Raw genomic sequence first — 24,939 nt, forward strand, 5'->3', positions numbered from 1 at the left:
GAAACCCATGCGGACATGGGGAGAACATGCAAACTCCACACAGAAAGGCCCTCGCCGGCCGCTGGCTTGAACCCAGAACCTTCTTGCTGTGAGGTGACAGTGCTAACCACTACACCACCATGCCGCCCCTCCATAATTCAGTCACGACCAATTCTCACTCACCACTTCACTTCATTCACCCCATCAACAGTTCTCAACCAGGGTGGCTGAAGCCCAACATATCCTCCTTTCGAGACATGTGAATAGCCAGCCAACTGCATCGTTTCATATGGCTGCTTGTGCTGTGTCACAGAGCTTCGAGGAAAACGCTATCTGCTCTCGTATACGTTAGCTCACGAAACACCCATGACTGGCTCAGGTTGTTATGATTGACAAAGGAGAGAAGGTCAATTCTGCCCTCTTGGGCTCCTGGCTATGGATGACTGTGACAGATAAACGTTGATTGTTTTAGAGTTTTATGGAACGAAGTGAAATGGAATACTTAGGCCAAGTTTACATTAGACCGTATCTGTCTCGTTTTCTTCGCGGATGCACTGTCCGTTTACATTAAAATGCCTGGAAACGCCGGGAAACGGGAATCCGCCAGGGTCCACGTATTCAATCCAGATCATGTCTGGTCCGGTGCTGTGTAAACATTGAGAATACGCGGATACGCTGTGCTGAGCTCTAGCTGGCGTTGTCATTGGACAACGTCACTGTGACATCCACCTTCCTGATTCGCTGGTGTTGGTCATGTGACGCGACTGCTGAAAAACAGCACGGACTTCCGCCTTGTATCACCTTTCATTAAAGAGTATAAAAGTATGAAAATACTGCAAATACTGATGCAAATACTGCCCATTGTGTAGTTATGATTGTCTTTAGGCTTGCCATCCTTCCACTTGCAAGTGGTAAGTGACGCGCATGCCCGATATGCACTGGGATCTCATACACAGCGGCTCAGTCCCGAATCACTGCTCGTGCACTTCACTCGCGCGCTCTGTGAGCTGCGCAGGGCCGGAGTGCGCACCCTCCAGAGGGCACTCGCTGTTCAGGGCGGAGTGATTTGGAGCGCAGGATGCCTGCGGAGCCGAGCGTATCCGTGTATTGGCGTTGCTGTGTGCACGCGAATCGTGTATTGGCGTTGCTGTGTGCACGCTAATCATTTTAAAAACGTTAATCTGATGATCCGCTGATACGGTCTAATGTAAACCCCACCTTAATGTCATTCTTTTTAATTCTACAAAATAATTTGGAGGAGAAACAAAAAGTACATAAATTGAATTCATATTGTCCAATCAGAGTAAAAAAAATTCACAAAAAGACAACCATAAGTTATATAGTTTTTTTTATTTTTCCTTTCAGGTTTGAACAAAAGGGTTCCAGCTTTTCTGTTCACCTTGGTTGGGATTCAGAGAGCAATTACTCCTCCCATATATCAACATGGCCCGCTGTCACTGGGTATGTTAATAACTCTCAAAACATTACAATACTGACGTCAAGTTAGCTACTTTTTGCTTTGAACACAGCCAATCTCACAACACAACATTAGCTAGAGCCTCTAAAACAAGGTTAGTTTGACAAGCCACCATGTTGATAGCTTGGGATGTCTGAGGGTGAGTCAAATGAAAACCGTAAATGTGTGACATGAATTAGAGAAACTTTGTGGATGCAAAAGAAAAATGTATTTCTGGTCCATTGTTCTCAGTAGCCCCTTCTACTGCTAAAAACCTGACACACTTAGTGACACCTATTTGCAATAAACTTTGGGGAAAAACATTGGTTTCATCGGACTCACCCACTCACCCTCATAAATTATAGCACAAGTTACCTGATCAGCAAGAAGTAAAACTCTGCATCGCAGTTGCATAACATTACTGCTACTGAAGCACAAAATTAGCTGGCGGGTTTTTTTTTTTGCTTATTGTGATTTTTTTTTAAACATTAGCCGGGTGATATCCGCTGACAGGATGGTGGAGGTTGACGCTTCGGATCCTCATATCAGGCTTTTGGTTCAGTGCCAGCTTTGATGGTGGCCTTTGATGGCTTTCAAATACAACTCAGTGCAATGCAAAATCCCAGTGTTTCAGTTTTCTTTTCTCTCGTGACTGAATAATGCTACTTCTTTCATTTTTAATGATTTAAGTTTCATACTGCTCAGTGCTCAAAGGAATAAAAAGGAATGTGTAATGGGTTCTACAGTTTACCCAAACATATGCTGGGTGTTTAATTATTATCTTATTACATTTTTTTTTAAAGCGTATAATTTAAAAATCCATTAACCTGCTTTGTAGCTGGAGCTCTGTACCAAGTGAAGCTGAGGGTCTTGAGGGAGATGTTCGTGCTGTGCTGAGCAGCCAGTAGCGTGTTAGTGGAACTTTATCAACATGTTAGCAAAGCCTTTAAAGTCCTGAGTCCAGCAGCGTTTCCTGACACACAGGCCTAGCTGATTACTTCTTCTTCCTCCCTAATGTGATATGAAAAGATGAGGAAAAATGATCAAGCTAAACACAGCTCACTCGGCACACTAGTGCAAAGGTGAAATAACATTTTCTGGCAACTATTATAATTCACCTGCAGGCTCCACTGTACAGAACAAATGTATGAAAATAATCTAACATCATTAAAATACAGACTTAAAAAAAAAATTGCACAAGCACTCATTCAGAATGTTAGTGTATTTATTTTGGGGCCTTGGATTTCATCGTTACAGTAATTAGCATAAAGTAACATTCTGGTTAAGACGACGGCACACACTAAGCGATTTTGCACTCTTTTTATGAATGCTGCAACACCCAGAAGCTGGAATAAATATGATGGTGCTTTGACATTCACATATACAGTATAAACTATGTCACAAATTGCACACCAAGTCCTTCACCTCGCTGTCTGATTCGTTCTTTTTTCCCCCCAAAAAAATCATGCAATGAAGAAAAAATTGAAATGTCCTAATCAATCCATCAGCCATGTCCATGTGTATAACTGGTATAAACAATAAAATCAGCAATTAAAAAAAAAAAAAAAGAAAGAAAACAAAAACCAAACAAGCAAACATACTATAACTAGGTGTAACAGGGTTAAAGAAACAGACATTAAGACCACATGTTTCCCCCTTAACAGGTGAAAGTGTTTCATTTCCAGTTCTAAAATGTACATGTAGCGTATTTGAAAGGACATGCCTCCATCTATAGATGGAGTGTTTCTGGAAATTTCTCATAGTAAAGCATATTTTTGCTGGGCAGCTTTACAAAGCTGTTCATTTTAAAGACTTGCCCAGAGGATCCCTTCGTTTTATGCGTTAGTCTTTAATATATTCACCGAACCGATATTGACGGACACTAACATTAAAGAGCGTTTCATACAGCATGACCATGAATCACTTACATTCACACAAAAATGTACAGAGACAGCAAACGTATGACAGGAATGAAATACAGCAAACTGATAACTCTGTAGCTGTAGCAGATATTCACTGTGATCATGCTTTCTGCCTGGGTGGCCTGCTGCTGTTTATCTCTTTGGTCGGTCAATGTCATCAATAGCTGCAAGGAGTTTCTGTCGGGCCTTTTTGTTGATGTGGGAGCCGAGGCAGACGTTGACCAGGTTGGCCAGCTGCTTCATGGAGTATTCCTGTTCAAACACAATACACATTTTGAAACAACACGTACATTTCTGAGTGAGTGAAGGCCTTCACTCACAAGCCACAGATGAAAACTGTGTACGACTTACGAACATTCTGCGATTGTGTTGGTTTTACAGTCAAACTAGTGTGATTTCTGTTGGCTTTTTCAGGTTGTGTCATTCACAATCAGTGTGAGTGATCATCTGAATATTGGAGGTAAATTATTTCCGCAGTTATTCATGCACGTGTTTTCTTCCTAGTGCTGGGTGCCAGCATTTTCAGCAAGTCAGGTAGCTACAACCCCAAATCCAAAAAAGTTGGGACACTGTGTAAAACATAAATAGAAACAGAATGCGATAATTTGCAAATCATGGAAATCCTATACTGTATTTCACTGAAAATAGTACAAAGACAACATACAGTATCAAATGTTGAAACTGAGAAATTTTGTTTTTTTTTGAAAAATGTGAGCTCATTTTGAATTTGATGTCAGCAACATGTTTCAAAAAAAAGTTGAGACGGGGCATGTTTACCACTGTGTTGCATCATCTCTACTTTTAACACTCTGTAAAGGTTTGGGAACTGAGGAGACCAACTGCTGTGGTTTTGAAAGAGAAATGTCCCATTCTTGTCTGATATACAATTTTAGCTGTTCAACAGTTCGGGGTTTCCTTTGTCATATATCGTGCTTCATAATGCGCCAAATGTTTAAAATGGGAGATGGGTCTGGACTGCAGGCAGGCCAGTTTAGCACCCGGACTCTTTACTACAGAGCCATGCAGTTTTATTATGTGCAGAAAGTAGTTTGGCATCGTCTTGCTGAAAGAAGGAAGGCCTTCCCTAAAAAAATATTTTGTCTGGATGGCAGCATATTGTTCTGAAACGTGTATACATCATTCAGCATTAATGATGCCTTCCTAGATGTACAAGTTACCCATGTCATGTGCACTAATGCACCCTCATACCATCACAGATGCTGGCTTTTGAACTGTGCACTGATAACAAGCCGGATGGTCCCTCTCCTCTTTAGCCTGGAGGACGTGGTGTCCATGATTTCTAAAAAGAATGTCTACTTTTGATTCATCAGACCTCGGGACAATTTTCCATTTCGCCTCAGTCCATCATAAAAGAGCTCGAGAAGGTGGCAGTGCTTCTGGATATTGTTTATATCTGGTTTTAACTTGCATTTGTGGATGGAGTAATGAAGTGTTTTCACAGACGATGGTTTTCTGAAGTGTTCCTGAACCCATACAGTGATTTCCACTACAGACACGTGTCTAACTTTTAATACAGTGTCACCTGAGGGCCTGAAGATCACAGGCATCCAACGTCAGTTTTCAGCCTTGTCTCTTGCATACAGAGATTTCTCCAGATTCTCTGAATCTTTTAATGATATTATGTACCATAGATGATCTGATCCCCAAATTCTTTGCAATTTTACATTGAGGAATGTTATTCTTAAACTGCTGCACTGTTTGCCCACGCAGTCTTTCACAGAGTGTTGAACCCCTCCTCATCTTTACTTCTGAGAGACTCCGCCTCTCTGGAATGCTCTTTTTATACCCAATCATGTTACTGACCTGTTGCCAATTAACCAAATTAGTTTTTTTAAGCATTACACAACTTTTTCAGTCTTTTGTTGTCCCTGTCCCAACTTTTCTGAAACATGCTGTTGACATCAAATTCAAAATGAGCATATAATTTTTAAAACACAGTAAAACTTCTCAGTTGACATTTGATATGTTGTCTTTGTACTATTTTCAATGAAATATAGGGTTTCCATGATGTACAAATGATCACATCCTGTTTTTATTTACAGTTTACACAGCATCCCAACTTTTTTGGAATTGGGGTTGTATATTGATGTATGGAAATATATTTTTTTCTGTATTCTATATTACATTTTTCTTTTTTTAAATATATACATTACTTCTCAATAGTTGAAATATCTCATCTTGAAGAATGAAAGGTTTTGTTTTTCTTTCCACTGTCAGACCAATGACCAACTAACCCTGAATGAATGCTGATGGAGAATCCACACTGGCCATTTATACACACAAACATACATATCATTTTCCTGCCAAGTCTAGTCATTATTTGTCCTCACACTATAAAGTATACAGTCCCAAACATTACCAACTTTCACTATAATCTTAGAAAGAAACCATGCTCACTCTGTGGTTCTTAATAAACTGCTCCATGTCATTCTCAGTCAGGTAGTAGGCTTTAATGTAGGTCTCGACAAACTCCTTATCAGGGATGGGTCTGAGGTCGGTGAGCTTCTCCAGTTTCATGAGGAACTGCTGGAAGTCCAGCTGCATCAGTGCTCGGCCCTCGTTACTGCACTTCTTCACATTAGCATAGCTGGCAGACAGAGGAGAGAGGCGTGAGCTTCACACACATACTGGACCACTTAGTGCATTCATTAACTTTGCACATTTTCACCAACATTCCCACAGCATGTACACACCAAGGACAGAGAAAAAGTGCTGACAGTAAAGTTGATGTGCTTTAACAATCTGACTATAAAATGGGGATTCCATGAAAAAAAAATCTCATCATTTAAAAGAACTGAAGCGGTAAAATTCTAATGCAATAAAAAACTGGGGATTTAGAAAAAAAATTTATAAGATTAAGTTACATGGACATCAACAGGGCTGGAAAATACTTGAACAGTACTTCATGACTATTCTTTCGTATTATTAGTGGAGATTTTTACTTTGCTTAAGTAAAAGAATAATTATAATCACATGCACATTCACCTTCAAAGCAAATCTGGAAAGTCTCCCCTCATCCAGCCAAAGGCAGTACGCTACACATCAACTGAATGGGCTCAATTTAGCATCCAGTCATTTCAGTTTAACATCTGTTCATGTTAATCAGTGTGTCCTTGGCCCTACCTCTGTAAAATGTTCCAATATATTGGAATAAGTAAAGACTCACATGAGGCATCGCCTTTACCTCCCTAGAAGGCATGGACCCCATCTGACTTAAATAAATAAATAAATAAATAAATAAATTTGAGGTAAGTTTTGCTAATTTGCTTACTTCAACTGGATAAATGTAACTCGGCTTGTTTTCTTTTCTAACGGCAAGTTCGACTCCAGTGGTAATTCCAGTAGCTACCATAATTTGCCAGGCAGAAAGTCAAATTCTTGTTAAATGGTAAATATTGTAAACTGTGTAGTGCATGAGTGATGTTTTCAGGCAAAAAAAAATTAAACAAATAAAAAAAAAAATAATGTACAGTGCCTTGCAAAAGTATTCATCCCCCTTGGTGTTTGTCGCATTACAAGCTGGAATTAAAATGGATTTTTGGAGGGTGAGCACCATTTGATTTACACAACATGCCGACCACTTTATAGGTGCACATTGCTTTTTATTGTGAGACAAACAATAAGATGAAAAAACAGAAATCTGGAGTGTGCATAAGTATTCACCCTCTTTTGTATGAAACCCCTAAATAAGAGCTGGTGCAACCAATTCACTTCATAAGTCACATAATTAGTTGATTTAAGATCCACTTGTGTGCAATCAAAGTGTCACATGATATCTGTATAAAACAACCTGTTCTGGAAGGACCCTGACTCTGCAACACTACTAAGCAAGCAATATGAAAACCAAGGAGCCTCCAAACAGGTCAAAGACAAAGTTGTGGAGAAGTATAGATCAGGGTTGGGTCATAAAGTATCCCAAATTTTGAATATCCCAGGGAGCACCATTAAATCCATTATAGTAAAATGGAAAGAATATGGCACCACTACAAACCTGACAAGAGAAGGCTGCTCACAGACCAGGCAAGGAGGACATTAATCAGAGATGCAACAAAGGCACCAAAGATAACACTGAAGGAGCTGCAAAGATCCACAGTGGAGATGGGAGTATCTGTCCATAGGACCATTTTCAGCTGTACACTCCACAGAGCGGGGCTTTATGGAAGAGTGGCCAGAAAAAAAGTCATTGCTTAAAAAATCATGTTTGAAGTTTGCCCAACAGCATGTGGCAGACTCCCCAAACACACGGAAGAAGATCCTCTGGTCAAATGAGACAAAAATTGAACTTTCTGGCCATCATGGGAAATGCCATGTGTGGCGCAAACCCAACACCCTGAGAACACCATCCCTACAATGAAGCATGATGGTGGCAGCATCATGCTGTGGGGATGTTTTTCATCTGCAGGGACAGGAAAGCTGGTCAGGACTGAAGGAAAAATGGATGGCACTAAATACAGGGCAATTCTGGAGGAAAACCTGTTTAAGTCAGCCAGAGGTTTCAGACTGGGATGAAGGTTCATGTTCCAGCAAGACAATGACCCTAAACATACTGCTAAAGCTGCACTGGAGTGGTTTAAAGGGAAACATTTAAATGTCTTGGAATGGCATAATCAAAGCCCAGACCTCAATTCAATTGAGCATCTGTGGCATAACTTGAAGATTGTTATAGACCAACGCAAGCCATCTAACTTGAAGGAGATGGAGCAGTTTTGCCTTGAGGAATGGGCAAAAATCCCAGTGGCTAGATGTGCTAAGCTAATAGAGACATACCCCAAGAGACTTGCAGCTGTAATTGCAGCAAAAGGTGGCTCTATAAAGTATTGACTTTTATTTATTTTTTTTTTTTTTGGGGGGGGGGGGGGGGGGCACCTATGCACACTCCAGATTTCTGTTTTTTCCTCTTACTTATTGTTTGTGTCACAAAAAAACAACAATTTTCACCTTTAAAGGGGTAGGCATGTTGCATAAATCAAATGGTGCTAACCCTCCAAAAATCCATTTTAATTCCAACTTGTAATGCAACAAAACAGGACAAACACCAAGGGGGATGAATAGATAGATAGATAGATGGATGGACTTTAATAATCCCGAGGGAAATTGAGGTGTCCAAGTAGCATATACACATACATATAATTACACACACAAAGGCACACAAACAAAATATAATTAACACACACATCCATATCCCAAGGATATAAAAACAAGCAAACAATTCCTGCACCACAGAATATAAAAAGAAAACAATAAAAGATAAAAAAAAATAATTATGCATGTAAAAAAAGCATGTTTAAAAGCCTCATGTTAAAAGTAAAATTGTGCAAAATACTCAACCATTGTAGAGATACAGTATAGCAGCAAGCAAATTTAAGCACTAAAATCAAAAACAGTCCTTCCTCTCAATGTACTATTAAAAAGCTGAATGGCCCCAAGTACAAAAGATCTCAGCAACCTGTCTGTTTTGCAAGATAGGGAAAGGAGCCTGCTGCTAACCATGCTCCTCTGGAGAAGATGGTGTGCAGGAGGTGGCTTTCATTGTCCATGATAGCGAGCAGTCTGCTCAGTGTCCTTTTGTCAGCAACTACTGAGAGTCTCTAGCTCCATCCCCTCACAGAGCCAGCTTTTCTCACCAGCCTGTCCAGTCGTCCAGCATCCCTTTTCCTAATACTACCTCCCCAACATACCACAGCATAGAAAAGGACACTGGCCATGACAGACTGGTAGAACATAATCAGGAGTTTGCTGCAGACATTAAAAGACCCTAGCTTCCTAAGGGAAAAAAGCCTACTCTGCGCTTTCTTATAAAGTGCATCAGTGTTGGCAGACCAGTCCAGTTTATTATCAAGGTGTACCCCCAGGTACTTGTAAGTACTTACAATCTCCACAGTCACCCCATCAATAGTGACAGGTAACAGGGGAGAAACAGGCCTCCTGAAGTCCATCACCATTTCCTTGGTTTTGGTGGTGTTCAGCTGCAGCTAGTTGGACCTACACCATCCCACAAAATCATCGACAAGGCTTCTGTACTCACCTTCCTGACCATCCTTAATACACCCCACAATAGCAGTGTCATCAGAGAATTTCTGCAAGTGGCATGACTCAGAGTTGTACTTGAAGTCAGTGGTGTACAGTCCCTGACAAAAGTCTTGTCGCTTGGGTACAAGTTGACCTTAAGTGCCCCTCAAATATATGTCTAATCAATTTTTTTTTTTTTTTACAAGAAATGGCTAATTTCAATCCCAACAGCTTTTGAAATAATGTTTTGGTGCCAAACGAAACTGCTGAAAAGCATTCTAACGTTCACAGCTTGGTAAAGCCCACTGAGTCAGTTTTTGCAAAGACAAAAGTCTTGTCGCCTTGTCATACGATGCACCCAATCCTAGATTACAGCCTCACCTGTGATCAATAATTGATCAATCAATTAGTGGGTGTGTATAAAAAGAACCCCAGCACACCAGACCTTCACATCAACTGCAACTTGACCTCTGACAACATGCCTAAGATTCACCATGAGACCAAAGCGTTGATTATCAAGAGGCTGAAGACCAGATCCACTGCTGAGGTGGCTGACACCTTCAATGTATCTCAGCGTCAAGTACAAAGAATAAGAAAAAGATTTGAAGAGACTGGAGATGTTTTTGACAAGCCCAGGTCCGGCAGACCCTGCAAGACAACTGCTTGGGAGGACCGTTTGTTGGCTCGAAAATCCAAGGCCAGCCCCTTTTCCACTGCAGCAGAGCTCCACCAGGCCTGGTCACCTCAAGTCCCCGTGTCAACCAGAACAGTTTGTAGAATTCTGTCTCGAAATGGCCTCCATGGTCGAATCAGTGCCCAGAAACCAGCACTAAACAAAAGGCAATTAAGAAAACGTGTGGCATTTGCCAAGGCCCACAGCCTGCTAAAAGGATGGACGCTGGAAAAGTGGCAGAAGGTGGATTTCTCAGATGAATCTTCAGTTCAATTACATCACAGCCGCCGCAAATATTGCAGGAGACCTACTGGAGCCCGCATGGATCCAAGATTCACCCAGAAAACAGTTAAGTTTGGTGGTGGAAAAATCATGGTCTGGGGTTACATCCAGTATGGGGGTGTGCGAGAGATTTGCAGGGTGGAAGGCAATATCAATAGCCTAAAATATCAAGAAGTATTAGCTACCTCTTACATTCCCAACCATAAAAGGGGTCAAATTTTGCAGCAGGATGGTGCTCCATCGCATACTTCCATCTCTACATCAAAGTTCCTCAAGGTGAAGATGATCAAGGTGCTCCAGGACTGGCCAGCCCAGTCACCAGACATGATCATCATTGAGCATGTCTGGGGTAGAATGAAAGAGGAAGCATGGAAGACGAAACCAAAGAATCTTGATGAACTCTGGGAGGCATGTAAGACTGCTTTCTTTGCTATTCCTGATGACTTCATCAATAAATTGTATGAATCATTGTCGAACCGCATGGATGCAGTCCTTCAAGCTCATGGAAGTCATACAAGATATTAAATATGGATCTCACAGCACCACTACTTAATTCACTGATGTTATGCAACATATTTTTGTATTTGAAGTAAATTATTTGTTCAATTTTCACATTACTCTCTGTAGGCGACAAAACTTTTGTCTTGCCAAAATCTGACCTTTCTGTGTTCATTAAATGATCAATCTTTCTTCAGTGAAGCAAATTTATTTTAGCATATTAAACATAATTTGGGAGGGTTTTAGCTTTCATATGAGCCATTTCTAAAACCAATGGATTAAAAAGTCAGGTTATAAGCTGTTGTTTCTACAAAATGGATAAGTGACAAGACTCTTGTCAGGGATGTATAGGGTGAACAGTACAGAAGAAAGAACAGTTTCCTGTGGCGCCCCTGTGCTACTGACCACAGTCTCAGATGTGAGGTCCCCCAGCCTAACAAACTGGGGCCGTTCGGTGAGGTAATCTGTGATCCAAGACACCAGGCAAGTGTCCACTCCCATCTGCAGCAGGTTATCCCTCAATAGAAGGGGCTGGATGGTATTGAAGGTGCTGGAGAAATCAAAAAACATGATTCTCACAGCACAACCTCCTTTGTCCAAGTGAGAGTAGACTATGTAGCAGATACAGAACAGCATCCTCCACTCCCGCATTCACCTGGTAAGCGAACTGTAGCAAGTCCAGCGCATGGCGGACCTGGGGTCTTAAGTGGAGCAGCAGCTGTTCAAATGTCTTCATCAAGTGTGATGTAAGGGCAACAGGCCTGTAATCATTAAGTTCTTTAGGGTGAGCCTTTTTGGGAACTGGAACCAGGCATGACGTTTTCCATAGTAAGGGTACCTTACCCTGTTGCAGGCTAAAGAGGTACTGAAGTGGTTCCCCCAATTCGACCACACAGCTTCTGAGCAGTCTACAGCAGACGCCATCCAGGCCCGCAGCCCTAGACTTGAGCCTTCTGAGTTCTCTACTGACTTGCTCAGTGCTAAAAGTAGAACGTGCGGGGAGGGGGGGGGGGGGGGTGCTGAGTTTACAAGCAGAGGTATGGGGGGGGGGGTAGAGTCTTTAGATGCAAGAGGAGGGGATGAATTGGAGGTGGCAAAAACAGCAGCAGCAGCAGAGCTTTGGAATCGATTAAAAAAATGGTTCAGCTGGTTGGCTTTAACCATATCACCTTCAGCCTTACTGCTCTTACCCCCACAGCCCGTAATGTTGCGCACTCTCTGCCAAACCTCTTTCATGTTGTTCTCCTGTAGTTTGCTCTCAACCTTATTCTTATGGGACTCCTTAGCTGCTTTCAGATATTCTTTCAGCTCCTTCTGCACGCCCTTCAGTTCTGTCACATCACCATTCTTAAACGCTTTCTTCTTCTTATTGAGGAGGTTTTTAACGTCGCTGGTCACCCAGGGCTTGTTATTAGGAAAACAGCGCACAGATTTAATAGGAACAACTATGTCCATGCAGAAGTTCAGGTAGCCCGTTATGCAATGTGAGGCTTCTTCTATATCCACAGCATCCAATAACACAGTCCAGTCTGTGGACTCAAAGCAGTCCCTCAAGGCCTCTTCTGCCTCTGGTGTCCATTTCCTGAAGGTGCGTGTGGCAACGGGAAGCCTCTGAACTAGAGGCTTGTACAATGGCTGAAGATAAATGAGGTTGTGGTCTGACCTACCCAACAGGGGAAGGGAGGTAGCACTGTATGCATCCCTCACATTTGAAGGACGTGTGAATACTTTTGCAAGGCACTGTAGTTGTTTAAGTTTTAGATAAGCAATGCATGACAAACATGATGACTTCATCAGATAAAAACATTTACTTATTTTTTTAACACGAGAGAACATTTAAATATAACTTTTTTTTCTTTTTTTTTAACTTTCACCATTTTGGCATGATACTTTCCATTTAAACATTTTGACACATTACCCATACTTTAAGTATAACTGCTTAATACTTTGTCCACATGCACATAGACACACAAATATCTTCATTTAAACTGCAACAGAAGCCATAATAAAAGGGCTACAACAAAACTAATCACACATCAACACTTTCTACGAAGATAATATCCTTGGGTTTTCAGAAAACTAAATTATTAATTTGGGTGTTTGGTGAAATTATTGAAAATGACATAAAAATACTCGAACGTAAATCAACCACTTACCATCTATTAATTAACAGATAACGATTTGCATGTAATATCAGCATGAATGTTTTTCTACTAGTCTCCTCCAAACTTCCTAATACATAAAAACTATTTACTTCAAACTACTTTTGGGAGGAGAAAAAAAAAAAACACCTCACATAAGACATTTTAAATAGTGTATCGTTTTATTTTTTGGTGCCGTCTCTATAATCCATATCGACCTTATCATCCAGTAATATATAGGCTGTTACAGTATAAATGGCTCACATGATCTCAACTTGGAAATCATACGAGTAGTTGAAAACTCATATTTGAGCTCAAAATGCTGCACATATGTATAGTGGTGCTTGAAAGTTTGTGAACCCTTTAGAATTTTCTATATTTTTGCATAAATATGACCTAAAACAACATCAGATTTTCACACAAGTCCTAAAAGTAGAGCTATCAAAGTAGATAAAGAGAACCCATTTAAACAAATGAGACGAAAAATGTTATACTCGGTCATTTATTTATTGAGTAAAATGATCCAATATTACATATTTGTGAGTGGCAAAAGTATGTGAACCTCTAGGGTTAGCAGGTCATTTGAAGGTGAAATTAGAGTCAGGTGTTTTCAGTCAATGGGACGATCACAATCAGGTGGGAGTGGGCACCCTGTTTTATTTAAAGAACAGGGATCTATCAAAGTCTGATCTTCACAACACGTTTGTGGAAGTGTATCATGGCACGAACAAAGGAGATTTCTGAGGACCTCAGAAAAAGCGTTGTTGATGCTCATCAGGCTGGAAAAGGTTACAAAACCATCTCTAAAGAGTTTGGACTCCACCAATCCACAGTCAGACAGATTGTGTACAAATGGAGGAAATTCAAGACCATTGTTACCCTCCCCAGGAGTGGTCGACCAACAAAGATCACTCCAAGAGCAAGGCGTGTAATAATCAGCGAGGTCACATAGGACCCCAGGGTAACTTCTAAGCAACTGAAGGCCTCTCTCACATCGGCTAATGTTAATGTTCCTGAGTCCACCATCAGGAGAACACTGAACAACAATGGTGTGCATGGCAGGGTTGCAAGGAGAAAGCCACTGCTCTCCAAAAAGAACATTGCTGCTCATCTGCAGTTTGCTAAAGAGCATGTGGACGAGACAGAAGGCTATTGGAAAAATGTTTTGTGGACAGATGAGACCAAAATAGAACTTTTTGGTTTAAATGAGAAGCGTTATGTTTGGAGAAAGGAAAGCACTGCATTCCAGCATAAGAACCTTATCTCATCTGTGAAACATGGTGGTGGTAGTATCATGGTTTGGACCTGTTTTGCTGCATCTGGGCCAGGACGGCTTGCCATCATTGATGGAACAATGAATTCTGAATTATATCAGTGAATTCTAAAGGAAAATGTCAGGACATCTGTCCATGAACTGAATCTCAAGAGAAGGTGGGTCATGCAGCAAGACAACGACCCTAAGCACACAAGTCATTCTACCAAAGAATGGTTAAAGAAGAATAAAGTTAATGTTTTGGAATGGCCAAGTCAAAGTCCTGACCTTAATCCAATGGAAATGTAGTGGAAGGACCTGAAGCGAGCAGTTCATGTGAGGAAACCCACCAACATCCCAGAGTTGAAGCTGTTCTGTATGGAGGAATGGGCTAAAATTCCTCCAAGCCGGTGTGCAGGACTGATCAAGTTACCGGAAATGTTTATTTGCAGTTATTGCTGCACAAGGGGGTCACACCAGATACTGAAAGCAAAGGTTCACATACTTTTGCCACTCACAGATATGTAATATTGGATCATTTTCCTCAATAAATGAATGACCAAGTATAATATTTTTGTCTCATTTGTTTAACTGGGTTCTCTTTATCTACTTTTAGGACTTGTGTGAAAATCTGATGATGTTTTAGGTCATATTTACGCAGAAATATAGAAACTTCTAAAGGGTTCACAAACTTTCAAGCACCACTGTATCAGCATTTTGACCAACAAAATGTGAACCTGAAGGAATGTAGCAGCGCTTATTTAAAAAAAAAAAAAAAAACTAAAACAAAAAACCCTGACAAATCCAATAAGAATTCAGTATGTAAGAATAATAATTACAGGAAAAAAAATCAAGATCTGGCCAAAAAAAAAAATCTGCCCTGGGTGGATAGGAAACAGTCTTGGAAGCCAAACTTCTCGGTACATTATCATGAAACTTAGCCAAAAATTGGCCTCTTTCACAAAAAGAGGCCTGATGACAAATGAGCGAACAAAAAACACTCAGAGAAGGCTATGTCATATCCTCACCACTGCTCTGAACAAAATTTAGGAATTACTTTATGGTCACGATACTGTGAGCCTTTTCCCCCTCAAACAAATGACTATATCCTGCTCAGAAAAGCTCATACTGCTAATGCTCAAATGTTGGTTTTCTCACTGGAAACACTGGTTTATAGAAGTACATATATACTGAGAAAAGAATAACCAATCGCCTATAAAATCTGTGAAGCTTATATCTAGAAAAGTTCATTAAATGCACGAGACTCTGCATACACATCCAACTGTGCATCTGATGCATTTTGTACCCTTTTTTGTCCACAAGCTTCAGAATCTTCAAGTTGTCAGAAACTTCAGTACTTGAAGCTGTCAATATTCAAAGTTTCTCATTGGACACCTGAAACTGCTGTATGTGTGTGTATACTGATGTTTGAATAGCTAATCAGTTCACAACCATGAAGATTCTGAAGCTTTGGCCAGAAAAGTGCACACAAGGTATCAGATGCTCAGGAGGTTGTGGTGGAGTGTGTACAGCTGAGAATACGTTTCAGGTAATCTGGATTGTATTTAGAGACAGTTCAGCACTTTCAGGAGATCTTCAGGGCACAGTTGACTACTGCTTGGGGATCTTTTGTGTGATATTCGGTTACACCGTGTTTTGTGTAAATGTCAGCTTCTCTGGTCTGTCAATATTCAGATTCAATCACCCTGAGTACAAGAAGTAAAAGACACCAGAGGACTTCAAAGAATACAAAACTACTGTATCATATGTTAAATACTAGTGCATCTCAAAAAATTAGAATATTGTGAAAGTGTTCAATATTTTCCATCAGTTATTTAAGAAAGTGAAAATGTTATATATGTTTCAAGCATTTTTCTATTTTAATTTTAATCAGTATGGCATACAGTACAAAAACATAAAAAAAACATCTCAAAATATTAGAATATTTCATTTCAAGTTTGAGTAAAACAGTATGAACACAGTGTATCTCTCGGTCTAGTTCAGTACACACAACCACAATCATGGGGAAGACTGCTGACTTGACTGTTGTCCAGAAGATGATCACTGATGCCCTCCACAAGGAGGGTAAGCCACAAAAGATCATTGCTGAAAAGGGTGGCTGGAAAAGGTGCACAAGCAACAGGGATGGCTGCAGTCTTGAGAGGATTGTCAAGAAAAGTTGATTCAAGAACTTGGGAGAGCTTCACAAGGAGTGGACTGAGGCTGGTGTCAGTGTATCAACACCCATCACGAACAGACATCTTCAAGAAAGGGGATACAACTTTCGCATTCCTAATATCAAGCTACTCCTGAGCCAGAGACAATGTCAGAAGTGTCTTATCTGGGCTAAGGAGAGAAAGAAATGGACTGTTGCTCAGTGGTCCAAAGTCCTCTTTTCAGATGAAAGTACATTTTGCATTTAATTTGGAAATCACGGTTCTAGAGTCTGGAGGAAGAGTGGAGAAGCACAGAATCCAAGGTGTTTGAAGCCCAGTGTGAAGTTTCCACAGTCTGTGATGATTTGGGGTGCCATGTCATCTGCTGGTGTTGGTCCACTGTATTTTATCAAGTCCAAAGTCAACACAGCCATCTACCAGGAGATTTTAGAGCACTTCATGCTTCCATCTGCTGACGAGCTTTTTAGAGATGCTGATTTCCTTTTCCAGCAGGACTTAGCACCTACCCACAGTGCCAAAACTACTACCAAATGGTTTGCTGACCATGATATTACTGTGTTTGATTGGCCAGCCAACTTGCCTGACCTGAACCCCATACAGAATCTATGGGGTATTGTCAAGAGGAAGATGAGAAACACCCAACCCAAAAATACAGATGAGCTGAAGGCCACTATCAAAGCAACCTGGGCTTCAATAACACCTCAGCAGTGCCACAGACTGATCACCCCCATGCCACACCGCACTGATACAGTAATTCATGGTAAAGGAGCCCCAACCAAGTATTGAGTGTATAAATGAATATACTTTTCAGAAGTTGGACATTTCTGTATTGTAAATCCTTTTTTTGATTGATCTTAGGGAATATTCTAATAATTTGAGATACTGGATTTCTGATTTTCATGAGCTATAAGCCATAATCATCAAAATTAAAACAAAAAAGGCTTTAAATATTTCACTTTACATGTAATGAATATAGAATATATGAAAGTTTACCTTTTTGAATTAAATTATGAAAAAAGGAACTTTTTCATGGTATTCTAATTTTTTGAGATGCACTAGTAAAGCATATAGTTCTGCCACACACACCCTGGCAGGCCAACACCATCTCAAAGCTAGCATGCACTTTCTGAAGGGCACTGATACACCTGTTTACTGACAGAAAATGGTAGTATGAGATACACCAAGTGCATCTGCCTTCCTGCTCATATCTGTACATGTCCTGTCATACAGCAGCTGTGTGGACATGCTGAGAAAGTAAATAAGCATGAGTCCACTCAGACTGAGGAAGACACACAGACTCGGTGGACAGCGAACAATGGGTAAAGCTGTCACAGTGAAGCAGAATCGCTAGCTGGGAATACTGCAGAAACACACAGCCTGACAGCAGGTCTGTTGTACACAGATGTGGAAAAAACTCTCAACCTGATCTTGTGAGAAATTTGTATTAATTAGAACGAACAAGGGAGACATGGCTGGATTTTATTTGATTACATGAACGTGTATAAAAAGGCACAAGTATGCTAACCCCATGCCTACTGTCTTTCATTTTCTACTCAAATCCAGAAATGTTCAATTGAGTTTTTTTTTTTTTAAATATAAAGGTGTGTGAGAAAATGAACTAACATAGTATTTAACTGGATATGCAACAAAAAACTATAATAAAGTGTGAAGAAACTACAGTAAAGGAAATTGATGATTTATGGTATCTTAATGTAAAAACTGGCAACAAAATATCCATCCATCCATCCATCCATCCATCCATCCATCCATCCATTATCTGTAGCCGCTTATCCTGTTCTACAGGGTCGCAGGCAAGCTGGAGCCTATCCCAGCTGACTACGGGTGAAAGGCGGGGTACACCCTGGACAAGTCGCCAGGTCATCACAGAGCTAACACATAGACACAGACAACCATTCACACTCACATTCACACCTACGGTCAATTTAGAGTCACCAGTTAACCTAACCTGCATGTCTTTGGACTGTGGGGGAAACCGGAGCACCCGGAGGAAACCCACGCGGACACGGGGAGAACATGCAAACTCCGCACAGAAAGGTCCTCGCCGGCCGCTGGGCTCGAACCCGGACCTTCTTGCTGTGAGGCAACAATGCTAACCACTACACCACCCAACAAAATATTGCCAAAAAAAAAAAAAGAAGCTGAATTGGCATATTCTCCCCATGTCTGCATGGGTTTCCTCCAAACTGCCCCTAGATGTGAGCAAATGTGTAAATGTGTGTGCACATGTTGCCCTTGAAAGGACTAGTGTGTACAAAGTGGTGGATGAAACCAGAGATTAAGCTTGGGTGAAGCAAATTTGAGGCCAAGAAGCTTGAAGCAAAGTTTGGCCCAAGCATTTCTCCATCACAAACCACAGGAAGCCACCCTGGGCTTCCACTGTTCATTTTTATGCTGTTCATTTCCTCAGGAACCTATGCACTTCTTCCTCTCTCCATGCTCTCATTCATCGATCTTTGAGTAAAGTTGTATGTAAATGCTTGCATAAGCCAAACCAAACTAAACATTTACTACAGATTTACAAAAAAAACCCACACACATGCTGATTTTCTTTGCATTTGCTTGTGTATGTTGATAAATGGCATTCACCTGGAAATTACAGTGCATGTACAGTACATGCCACAGCTGATTTGAGGCAGAAGCTGAAATACTTTTGACTCGCATCTCGGAGACTAAAATATCATTTAGCAATGTATCCAGCTGAAAAGGCCAAAACATGGAGAGAAATTACAAAGGTGAATTCGGTGTCATCCATCCAGCGGACTACAAGTGATGTTGAAAGAAAAACATTTGACAAAAACGGCATTAAAAAAAAAAGTCTTGCCTTCTAATCGACAGTTTCTCTGCTACTGAGGGAGGCCAAACCATGACAAAGCCTTTTTAAATTAACCAGATGCCATGGCAAACTGAACTGATTAAGATAGCTTTCAGCATCTGGAAGGGTCTTTAAATATCCATTGCCTCATAAAGGCATCATGTGCTAACTATATCAATCCTGTCATTTGCGCCACCTCGGCTTATGGCTACCATCTGCCCAGACCAGCACATCCTCTATTCATATGCTGGTATTTCATCTTAATTGACAACTAGCCATATTTATCTTAAAATGGATTTCGGTGAACTTGCTTTCTTTAATAAACTGAAATAAGCAAACACTTAAGATACTTGGATAATTACTACAGTGTGTGTTGTTAATGTTTCAGCTGGCAACAATTCTTTTAACCCTAACTGATGCAGTGAGTAGCTTCTCATTTCTTAAACAACTGTCCTGTAGTCATGGAAAAGATGCTACTGTGTTTCAGAAGGATCAAATTGTCGGCCTCCATCAATCGAAGGAAACGATGAAGGAGATTGCTGAAATTGGGTTAAGAACTGTCCAACACATTATTAAAACCTCCAAGGCGGTTCAGCGAAATATTAGAGTTTGCGACTTTTATTTAGCCAGGATGTGTGGGTGGAACTTGCCATTTAAGCCTATATGAAATATTAAATTAGTGTGCATTTGAAATTAGTGGTTTGAACTTGACCGCGTAATCCGTATATAAAAATACAATAACATCACAAATTACAAGATTCAAAGCTGATCAATCCAAGGTACACAATAGTCAGTCTTCTCATGCGTAAATTTATACACAGAAGAAGCCTTTATTTGTCATACATACACTCAAGCACAGACTTGAGCACACAGTGAAATTTAACCTCTGCATTTAATCCATTTGAAGCAGTGAACACATGCATGCACACACGTGAGCAATGAGCACACACACATACCCAGAGCAGTGGGCAGCTATGCTACAGCGCCCGGGGAGCAGTTCCGGGTTAGGTGCCTTGCTCAAGGGCACTTCAGCCCAAACTCAGGCCATGACTGCCCCATGTTAACCTAACCACATGTCTTTGAACTGTGGGTGAAACCAGAGCACCTGGAGGTGTGACGGAGAACATGCAAACTTCACACAGAAAGGTCCCCGTCGGCCGCTGGGCTTGAACCCAGAACTTTCTTGCTGTGAGATGACAGTACTAACCAGTACACCACTGTGCCACCCAGTAGAATAGAATAGTATTGGAAAGAATATAATAGTATAATAGCAAGTATAGAACATATAGAATAAAAAAAGTATAATAGAGAATAGTAGAATAGGAGTAGAATATGAACTTTTTTTCCCAAAATTTACGGGATTTTTATGAATACTAAATTTTTTGTGTAAACACTCATACAAAAAATTGCCACAGTCAGCCCTGAACCATGTGTAGGTTCAAATTACAGAGCTGAAGTACATGAAAGTGTCTTTTCTGTACTGAACACTCTAACAGAGATGCCTACCCCAAATTTTGAATTTCAGTATTCTTGAAAACATTTTTCAGTATTTTGGAATGACTTTCAGTAACATTAATTTATGTGCATTTCCATTATAAAGAGGTGTATATACCAATATGTTTAACATTTAAATTATTAAAAAGAACTGTTTTGTGTGAATTGAATAAACAAAACACGAGCAGCCATCTCAATTGAATTTCCACTCAACAAATTTCTAGAGCGGCGGCACGGTGGTGTAGTGGTTAGCGCTGTCGCCTCACAGCAAGAAGGTCCTGGGTTCGAGCCCCGGGGCCGGTGAGGGCCTTTCTGTGTGGAGTTTGCATGTTCTCCCCGTGTCTGCGTGGGTTTCCTCCGGGTGCTCCAGTTTCCCCCACAGTCCAAAGACATGCAGGTTAGGTTAACTGGTGACTCTAAATTGACCGTAGGTGTGAATGTGAGTGTGAATGGTTGTTTGTCTCTATGTGTCAGCCCTGTGATGACCTGGCGACTTGTCCAGGGTGTACCCCGCCTTTCGCCCGTAATCAGCTGGGATAGGCTCCAGCTTGCCTGCGACCCTGTAGAAGGATAAAGCGGCTAGAGATAATGAGATGAGAAATTTCTAGAGCATACAATATATCACATTTTTATAAATACAATAGTGTTCCCTGTTTGCAGACATTACGGTTGACTACCAATCATTGGTATTGAATAGATCTCCTCAAAAGTATTATATTATATTGCCTGGCAAAATGTTCTACCTGTTTACGGATTCTAATAAAATTAAAAAAAAAATTTCTTATTTCATGCCAAAGAGAGTCCGACATTGTTATCTTAATGTCCCAATATATAAATACTTCAGCATAATGCTTCAGAAGAGACATTAAATAAAATGACATTTATAATTGTATTTAAAACAGTGGAATGATCAATTTTTTGCCACAATCCCAACAGCACTAATCATAAAATTCTGTTTTTGATCATACTACATGTACATTTGCAACACTGAAAAGACTTTGAATTAAAGTAGTACAGCCAGTGTTTGATATTTCAGTGAATAAAAATCATACATGTAAAAAGAAACTGAATAAGTTTAACTCACATTTCATGGCACTAATTGGCAAGTTCAACTCCAAGCACAGGTCAACCATCACCGCTTCAGCACGTGTCACGTTCCGTGTCTTTTCATCCACAGATTTCGTAATAAACTGCTGGATACCCCCAGATTTACTTTCCGCCTGACTCGCCATTTCAGCATACTCCACATGTTTTTTTTTTGTAGTTGACATGCCGCGTGCAGTCATCGCGACCACCATGAGTGATGTTAATCTCAGTTCTACACAGTTTGCAGTGCGCGTATCCATTGCCCTTTTGACTGGGTGTAATGCACGGCCATTCTACCGTATCGAAAATAGCGCGAACAAATGTGCGGAATCTGCGCATGTCACACACAGCATGTGCGGAATCTGCGCGTGTCACACACAGCATGTGTGGTTGTCGTAAAAATAAATAGCCTAGCCGTGAATCGCGCATGGATTGAAAAAGTCGCTTGGACATTTAAAAACAACTCACTGGAATTTTTTAAGACTTTATAATAATTCCGTACAGAATAACACTGTTTACCGTAACATCGTATTTACGTAACTTTTCCGTACAAAATACGGCCAATCCGTACTAGTAGGCATCTCTGCTCTAAGGTTCTGAAGCCTGGACGTAAGGAGCAAACGAGTGAAGGGAATGAAGAGGAAAGTATGGAAGTGTAAAGAACTCCGACAGCACGAAGGAGTGTGCAGCTTGTTGAACCACTCCTCGGGCTTGAAAACAGGAGTTTTTACTTTGACAAACAGATGTTTAAACAACTGGATGAGAAAACTTTCTGAAAGGTAGGAGAAAAGGGAATATAGGAGCTGTTGATCGTTCATCACTGTAACTCACCAGGGGCAGTCAATGTCTGAAAAATTCATTTACAAAAAAGCCCAGAGGATACACCTCATACCTTCTCCCAAAAGCACAAACGACACCAGATGATCATAAGCTGAATTAAATTCTAGATGGACGAAGGAGCTAAAACTCCTTCGCTACTGAAAGCCAGTTGTCTATGAACGTAATATTCCACAGGTGAAATCCTGCATTCTGCCTCAAACCCACTACTTTACAAACATGATAGAATTAAAATCAGCAACAGGTCCCCCCCTACATTTTCCAGTATACAGAAAGTACTAAAACACAGCCAACCAGACAACCATTCGTTCTCTCACTAGCCTTTCTTCCCCCACTCTTTATTTCTTTCCCAACAAACGTTGTTTGTTGTGTTGCTGCTCAGTCCTCTGCCCTAAAAACGTTCCTGGAAAGAAAGAGCAAAATTTGCTGCTCTGTAGGTGGGAGGGATGGCATACTCTCTCTCCTCTGTCAATCCCAGAGACACTAGCCAATCATCGGGGTTGTACTGTAAGCTCATGTATGCGGAAGAGGGTAGATAGACAGTGTTTTCCTTCAAGTGTGTAGCCTAATACGAGAAGCAGTTAGGCTGGCTTTATGATTCTTGGCGGACGCCTTATTTAAAAAAATAAAAAATAAATAAATAAAGTGTATTGTTACATTGTGTGAGCATATATCATACAGTCTCTGTGGATTATTATAGAAACAATAATGTATTACAAAGAGAGCATTAATATAAACCTGTGATTGGCCTTGCAGCCAGCAATACTGACAGAACCGACCTGACCAATCAGAAACAACAGGGTGATATAAAAAGGTTCAGTGGCTGCCTCCATGTTCCTGTTGTCAGGGCAGATGTGATTACTCACCCCTCCACTAGTGTTCGGTTAGCCAGACGGATACAGTGCTCCCAGAGGACATTTGAAACAGGGAGGGGGATCCGCACTTGTTTGGAGACATCACCAAGCCTTTTATTGAATTCCTCAAATTCCTACAACACAGAAATGGTGTGTTCAGACAAAATGTCCATCATTACAACATTTACAGTAACTGCTGTTTAACGACTTCCATCTGTACTGTAGATTCAAACTTGCTGAATGTTTTCTGGATTGTAACGACAGGCACTGATATGCTGTATTGAGTCAGCAGAAGTTGCCAAATCGATGACTTTGCTATGTTCCCCAGAAAATGAAATCCTCCTCCTATCTTGCAAGACATTGTCTTCTTTATTTCCATCATAATGCGCAGTCAGGTTCTGCCATATAAAGCATGTAGCTTACTCCGTAATGCAGTAAAGCTTTAGTGCAAACTAATCATTCAAAGAGATATTGATTTAGTTTCAGTTTCTCTCAGTCACGAAAAAAAAAACCCACACCCAGACCTTTTTCTTACAACATAAATTCACATTGTATACCTTTCAGCTATAGATCTCAAAGTAGGATCTGTGAAACACAGCTAGGGTGCCTGTGAATTTAATTTTACCTCGCCCGCTACGGAGTAAGTGGGGTGAGGTATTGCTTTTGGTTGGGTTTCTTTGTTTTTATTGTCAGCGATATTACTGGAAAAGGGCTGGTTCAATCTTCATGAAACTTCCAGGATAGATGGGCATTGGTCTCAAATAGAACCTCCAACATTTTGAGGGTCATCCGGTCAAGGTCACCAAAAAGGTCAAAATAATTTTTGTTGTGTCTACTGCCTCATATACAGGCGCTATACACTGTGTCATCATGCTGTAAGAACGCAAGTTAAAAGATCGCGCACTGCGCATACACATGTTCCGATTAAAATGGCTGGTGAGTGTATACAATTCGGCTACCATCCGAAATAAACGGACTAAAGAAATCGCTTTCAGACATGTTTATGCTTATTACAGAGGGAAAGGGCGTTCCACTGAGCTCTAGCGCCGGGCCATTTCTGGGAAATAAGAGTTTGGGTCATGGCGACAGCGTGTGTATGTCAGCCTGTGTATGTCAGCCTCGGTTCAGAGGTTTCAGTTTTGAAAACTAAGAGGTAAGAGTAGAATAATATAAAGTACCTGGTATGTTTTACTTTTGTGAATTTTAAATTGTTCATTTTTGGATTACGCTTCATTTTCGTGGCTACTGCCTCAGAGAATAAATATATATGCTGTATTTACTGTATGGACATGGTATCAGAAAACAGTTTTATTTATAAGCAGTAGCCACATGTACCCATAGGGTACCTATTTTTTTTTTTGTGATATCTTCCTTCATATTCATCATAAGTGCTACCGGGCGAGGTTTGTTTTGCCTGGCAACATT

At 40.7% G+C, this 24,939-nt stretch overlaps 1 protein-coding gene across 2 annotated transcripts in view; it reads right to left on the reverse strand.

The window, feature by feature from the left end:
* Positions 1-2,642: 2,642 nt before the first annotated feature.
* Positions 2,643-24,939, reverse strand: part of vps50 (VPS50 EARP/GARPII complex subunit) — a 457,944-nt gene continuing 435,647 nt past the window's right edge. For both annotated transcript variants that reach the window (XM_060942755.1, XM_060942754.1), the window contains 3 exons: positions 23,527-23,648; positions 5,776-5,965; positions 2,643-3,609 (listed from right to left, as the gene is read on the reverse strand). In XM_060942755.1, coding sequence (XP_060798738.1) covers positions 3,490-3,609; positions 5,776-5,965; positions 23,527-23,648 — 432 coding nt within the window. In that variant the 3' untranslated portion in view covers positions 2,643-3,489. The remainder of the gene's footprint in view (positions 3,610-5,775; positions 5,966-23,526; positions 23,649-24,939) is intronic.

Source organism: Neoarius graeffei, chromosome 16 (genome assembly GCF_027579695.1).
Source record: "Neoarius graeffei isolate fNeoGra1 chromosome 16, fNeoGra1.pri, whole genome shotgun sequence".
NCBI lineage: Eukaryota > Metazoa > Chordata > Actinopteri > Siluriformes > Ariidae > Neoarius > Neoarius graeffei.